This window comes from Buceros rhinoceros, unplaced genomic scaffold (genome assembly GCF_000710305.1).
Source record: "Buceros rhinoceros silvestris isolate BGI_N320 unplaced genomic scaffold, ASM71030v1 scaffold23774, whole genome shotgun sequence".
Lineage (NCBI taxonomy): Eukaryota > Metazoa > Chordata > Aves > Bucerotiformes > Bucerotidae > Buceros > Buceros rhinoceros.
The window spans coordinates 65,575-72,076 of NW_010410382.1; the positions used below are offsets into that span (position 1 = coordinate 65,575).

A 6,502-nucleotide genomic window follows, 5' to 3' on the forward strand; every position below is an offset into this window, starting at 1 on the left:
GCAGGAATAATATGATTTTAACATTATGCTGGGAATCATTTCACTCTTTATTGTGAAAAAATATTTCAGTTATATTGCAGTTCCTCCTTCAATTGTCAGTGTTTCCATAGCAAGTCCAGCTGCTGGAAGCTGATACTTAGTGCAAGCTGCTTGTTTTCTCTGGATCTCCACAGCTCCCCTGTGTCTAGACACAGTAAGGCCATGGCCTCCCTAAGTGCTGTGAGGGCTCGTCTGGTTGTCCAGGTCCCCATAAGCTGTTGTGAGGGAATGGCATAATTGCATGTGGTCCTGTGGAAGTGTGCTGTCTTCTCAGAGTACACAACCATTTTTCTCCAAATTCTCTCTCCTCAACCAAAACCCTACCCATAGCACGATGACTACCAATAGGTGGCTAAAAATCATCCTCCTTCTCCCTATGACTTGCTTCATCTCCCTTCTTATTGCCTAGTCAAGCTGTAAATGTATATGCTGCCCTGAAGGCATTTGAACTTCAAATTAAAATACCACCCAAGTGCCTGGCCTGGGAATGAGACCCCCTGTCAGTCCTATGCAGAAACCTTCAGGACTCTGTATAAATTTATAATAAACTACTATTCATTTTTAAATACCTCTTGTAAGAGGAGGACGAGTCACTGCGTTGTTTCCTTCTGGAGCACCGCTGCTCAAGGGGCTTGTTCCTACCCCTTCCCTCCATTATGGTCAAAGCTGGCCATTGTCACGGTGCTACGACCTGAGGTGAGCCGCTGTTGAAGGGCATCTTAATATCCGCTTGTGACAAAGCGATTTCCATTCCCCACAAAGGATGACACCAGGAAGGAGGTGAGGAGTACCAGAATCTGAATGAACAAGGAGACTGGGGATGGAGGTGGGTTGCAGAGATGGCTTATTAATTCAGAGGGTCGGCTCTTCAGAAGACAGCCACAGCTCAGGGACCAAAGCAAAGGCATCTTTATATTTATCTTCTTCACAGCGTGAAGTTTAGACAGGTCTCCAGATGTGAGGGCAGGAATCTGAACATAAACATTTTGTGTTTGTATGTCACTGTTTAAATCAGAAGCCTACAGGGAAAGTAGTTTGGCAGCTGAGACCTGCAGAGGCCACCTCAGAGATGAATGTGTGTATGTTCAGTCCAGGCCTGAGAGCGGCTGCACTTGCTTTACTCCTGGTCTGAAGCTGTCTCTCTTTACAGAATCTGCACCCTTTGATGGTGCTGCAGTGGTTTGATCCTGGAAGACAACTATCCTGGCTGTTGAAGCACCGCTCAGTAGATTCTTTTCTTTCCCTTGCAGACCCTCTGGATCATGAACCTGCTATTTCTCCCTTGCTTCCACGAAAGGAGAGGGTGGCCCTGGAGAGCGGTTTGAATGAAGATGAGAGGCTGCTGCCCAAAGACAAAAAGCACAACCTCTTCAGCGCCCTTATCAAGAAGAAGAAAAAGACTGCCCCTACCCCTCCGAAACGGAGCAGTTCCTTCAGAGAGATGGATGGCCACTCGGACCGCAGGGCTGGCGGGGAGGAGGAGTGCAGGGATGCTGGCAATGGAGCTTTCATTGCACCCTCCGCGGATGCAGCTGACACCTCCAAGTTTCAGAGTCCAGGCAATGGGGCTGGCGTCACCAACGGGGTTGTAGCTGGGAACTCTGGGTTCTTATCTCCCCATTTACGGAAGAAGTCCAGCACGATGAGCAGCAGTCGCGGGGTGGCTGGTGAAGAGGAGAGTAGTTCCAACTCCAGCAAGCGTTTCTTAAGGTCCTGCTCAGCCTCCTGCGTGCCCCATGGAGCAAAGGACATAGAGTGGAAGTCTGTGACTCTGCCTCGGGACTTGCAGTCCACAGGGCGCCAGTTTGATTCCTCCACTTTTGGGGGACACAGAAGTGAAAAGCCAGCACTGCCTCGGAAGCGGGCAAATGAGGCCAAGACTGACCTTGCTGTCAGGGGAACAGTGACCCCTCCTCCACGGCTGCTTAAGAAGAATGAAGAGACCACTGATGATGTGTTCAAAGATGCAGAGTCGAGCCCCGGCTCCAGCCCTCCCACTCTGACACCAAAACTTGGCCGTAGGCAACCTGCTGCCCCTCCCTCCAGTGTGCTCCACAAGGACGATGGAGTCAAATCCAGTGCCTTAGGTACCACTGTGATGATGGACCAAGGTTCTGCTGCCAAACCCAACCCTGCTGGGTTAGTGGGTGCCGGCAGGGCTTCCTCTGAGGAGTCACGACTGAGGAGGCTCAAGCAGACCTCGGAGTCGACAGGGAAGGACAAAGGGAAGTTATCGAAGCTGAAACCAGCCCCTCCACTTCCACTGTCTTCATCCTCCATCGGCAAGCCTGGGAAGGTTTCTCACAGTCCCAGCCATGAAGCAGCAGCAGATGTGGTGTCTGGGCCAAAGTCCAAACAGTTGACTCAGGTTGGAGAGGCTGCAAGCAGCGATGCTGTCAAGCCAAACCCCTCAGGAGAAGGTGTGAAAAAGCTGGGGATCCCCTCTGTACCAAAGCCACAGTCCTCTGCCAAGCTGCTGATGAGCACAGCAACCCCAGCTGCCTCTTCCTCATCTGTACCCTCTGTCCCAGGTGGGGACCAGCCATCATCTACAGCCTTCATCCCTCTCATATCCACCAGAGTCTCACTGCGGAAAACCCGGCAGCCCCCGGAGAGGATTGCCAGTGGCACCATCACTAAAGGGGTGGTGTTGGAAAGCACTGAGGCTCTACGGATCGCCATCAGTAAGAACTCGGAACAAATGGCAAGCCACAGCGCTGTCTTGGAGGCTGGCAAGAACCTCTACACCTTCTGCGTGAGCTACGTGGACTCTATTCAGCAGATGAGGAACAAATTTGCCTTTCGGGAGGCCATCAATAAGCTGGAGAATAACCTACGGGAGCTTCAGATCTGCCCAGCAACAGCTGGCAGTGGTCCTGCAGCCACCCAGGACTTTAGCAAACTTCTCAGTTCAGTGAAAGAAATCAGCGACATTGTTCAGAGGTAGCAGAAGCCAGGTTAAAGATAAATAAAAATAACTAAATCGCAATGGGCCAAAGCCGACTGCGGAGAGAGTAACGTGTGGACTGACAAAGGACCGGGGCGTTCGGGTTAGGGCTGTGCAAGAGACACAGACTGCGAACGGATGCCCCAGCTCCAAAGGGCAGGGCTGCGTTCAAGAGGCACTTTCCACCCTCTTAACTCGGACTCCCTGTGTTCCATATACTCATAATCATTCTATCTGTGGAGTTCTTGCCTTGTGGACTACAAGTCTAAATGCTGATGTCACACCATGCCTTTTTATTAATATTTTATTGTTCTGGACAGACTGTTAAGACTGAAGCCAGACTGATGGACACTGAAATGCCATCCTCCCTGGGAGGACTTTGTCCTGCATTTTCGCCCCCTCCCTCTGCCCCACTGTACTCAAGGATGAGTGTTTGAATAGCAATACACCCACTGTGTGTCTTGGAGAGCTGCAGCACATGGCCCTGCCCGACCCTGACATTTCCCTGATGTTCATGCAACAGATTTGGCGTTTGGGAGGGAAGGGGGAAAACTGTTAATGTAAGGATTTTTTTAATGACAGAATGCTACAAGTGATGTTCGCCCAAATTTTTCCTGTGATTCCACCTGCTGCCCTTCGTTTCTGTGTTTCAGTAATTTCTTAATGTTGTTGAGCCCAAATGAGTTGCTTGGGCTCAAAATGTTGCAGACAGCACCTGCTGAAGTAGTGGCACAGGAGCCTATTTGTGAATCTCCCTTGGCAGAGGAAAAGGACTGAAGGTCTGAAGAAAGACGTTGCTGTCGTGCTCTCGTGATACCTAACACTCACCGGGCTGGCATTCGGGGAGGAGACTTGCAGAGGCTGGGGAGCAGCAGGCTGGTGCTGAGCATCCCTGGAAGGCTGGAGGGTTGCAGCAGGGGGAGAGAACTTAGGGTGAGGCTGGAGATACCACTGTGCCTCCAGCGGCTGCTTCAGCTGAGCTGGCATGTCACAGATGGGCCAGGACTGCTGTGTCTCTAGTCGCATTTCCAGCTGTTTTGTTCTGTGGGCGGAGGTGGGACCTGGCTTCTCCCCTCCCATGCTTTGAGGGGCTGCGGCTCCTCCCTTGCCGTGCCAGTGCTAACTCCCCGTGAGGGGCTCAGATGCCAGTACTTTGGGGTTAAAACCGTCACTACCTTCATGCCGGTGTCATTCCATCCAGCATCAAACAAGGATCTGTGAAGACTGCAGACACCTCTCTGGGGTGTATCTCCAGAGGAAACTGCCGCAAAACACTGACAGCAGGACTCCTGCGCTTCCTTTCCAAGGTCCTGTGACCTTCCCAACTAATGCAGCACGACTGGGAACTAACTGTGACTTGTGACAATAGTGAAAGAACAAGGTTTAGGGCTATTAACAGTGCAATTTAACTCCTCTTAACAGTTCCAAACAGGAGAAAAAAGCGTTTTCCACGTCCTGTTCCCCTGTAACTCATGACCCCTCTTGTGTATCTTAAACACTAATTGCCTTCAATTTTGTGTATTTTATTCTGTTCTCTTTGGAACTGTTTGTTTTGTATATGATTTCTAGTAGTTCACTCATGCGTTCGTGCCACTTCTCGCCCTCACAAACAGCCATGACTTAACACATGACAGATGTTCTAAAGGAAACACACACTTCTGCCACAGGCTGCCTTTAAAAATGTAAGAAAAAAAGCCCCAACCCACCAGCCCTTGGACTGTCTCTTTCCTGGAGGTACTGTTTTTACTTTGATAACATATTGTGCCACTATATTATACGTTTGTATCTTGTTATTACACACTTTTGTAGACTTGTCTTTTTTACAGTGTGTAAATAGCTCTGTCCTTCATCTCTGTGATACTTAAGGGGGTTGTTTCCCCTTTAATTTGGTCCAGTACAGATTGTTTCTGTGCACGACTTTCAATTCTTCCTCCTCTCTTTCTCTGTTTTTCTTTTTTTGATTTATTTTTTATTCCAGTCTCTCTTGCGTAGTATATTTAAAATAAATCAATGTTGAGGAAAACCTGTGTTTGTCTGTTAGCAAGGCTTTTCAAACCCAGCTACCTCCCCTTAGACTCCACATCCAAAAGGAGGGGATCCCTCTTTGGGTAGTTCACCGGCGCCCTTCGGCACAGCAAAGGTCAGAGCTGGGCAGCAGCACTTTTCCACGTCCTTTTGATCTGGCTCTGAAAAGTCAGACAAGAAAAAAGATGTGCAGAATAAAGATTGTGTCGTCACCTCTTTTGAAGCAAAGACTTTGCTGTCATTTAAATCAGAGATTTGACTTTAAACTTTTCCTCCTGTTAATTGTTTTTATTCTGTAGCTCAGCTGCTGTTGGTTTTTTCCTCCTCTTCTGCTGTGAAATGAACCGTGAGTTTCTCAGGTGGTTCTGGCTGCCCCCTCCCTCATTTCTGGTTGTCCATGTCCATCCTCACTCTCTGTTTTCAGACCACCTCCAGCCTTCCCAGCAAATCCGGAGGGAGGGTGTATCCAGGTACTAAGCAGCCTCTCAAATGAGGCACTGCCTTGATTAATGAACTCAAAAAGAGCAGTAAAGGATGAGGAGGAAACAAGAGCAGGTGACAGTGCTGTGCCTGAGGTTCTGCAGTTGCTCAGTGATGTTTTAGGGTTATAACCCCGCTCCAATGGTTTCTAATCCCCTCAAGTCCTGGTGAGATCCATCGGTCCTGGCCCCGGGAACCACTCGCTCGTGGGCCGTGGGAACAAAGCTCATTGGAAACCTTGTCTGGCTGTGGCAGCAATTGCATTGGGCCACTTCTAAATGAGCCTGAAGAAGATGAGGAGTGGGAGGATGCTGTCGGCAGCGTAGATGCAATTAACAGCCTGCACTTGGCAAGGCTCAGGCTCCTTTTCTGCAGTGGTGGTGTCCGGTGAGTGAGCATACGTGCCGAGCTACAAGGGCTTCCTGGGTTTGTGACGGTGACTCCTGGCAAAAATCGGTGTCCAGGCTGCTCGTCGTGGGCATCTCTAGCATAAGGACTTGAATATGGTGAGTAGCTGTGGGCTGAGGGGAGATGGACGAGCTGAGCCTGCCCCAAAAGATGGTCACTCCTGGTCACCTCCATCTCTGCTTGCTTAGGAACAGGTCCATGGTGTCGTGGGAAGGCAGAGGCCTGTTGACCTGGCTGGGGAAAGCCCCGAGATCTGCAGTGTTGGGAGTGAGAGAGAGAGGATTAAAGGCTAAATTTAGCCGAGTACAGTAGGAGTTGATTTAACAGATCGATGCATTTAACAATTTGATTGCTCCAATTTTCAAGGCTATTGAGCTTGAAAGTGAGAGTGCTTTTGGGGAAAAATAGCTGTGTTGGTGTTTTTGTTTTGGTTTTCGTGTCTTTGAAATGACAATGTTCACTCTTTTAAGTTTCTCTTTAATGTCATTCTGCCTTTTGTTGAGAAGTTCCTTGTCACGAGGAATGTAAAATGTGGTCAGTGTTTTGCACTCACTCTTTTTCTTCCCCCAAAGTGAAGTTATTAAAGACAGGCTGGTGTGGCAG

At 49.3% G+C, this 6,502-nt stretch overlaps 1 protein-coding gene across 2 annotated transcripts in view; it reads left to right on the top strand.

Annotated features, from left to right (window-relative positions):
* Nucleotides 1–2,986, top strand: part of ABL1 (ABL proto-oncogene 1, non-receptor tyrosine kinase) — a 30,409-nt gene extending 27,423 nt beyond the window's left edge. For both annotated transcript variants that reach the window (XM_010135607.1, XM_010135608.1), the window contains exon 11: nucleotides 1,290–2,986. In XM_010135607.1, the coding sequence (XP_010133909.1) occupies nucleotides 1,290–2,986 (1,697 nt within the window). The remainder of the gene's footprint in view (nucleotides 1–1,289) is intronic.
* The last annotated feature ends 3,516 nt before the right edge of the window (nucleotides 2,987–6,502 follow it).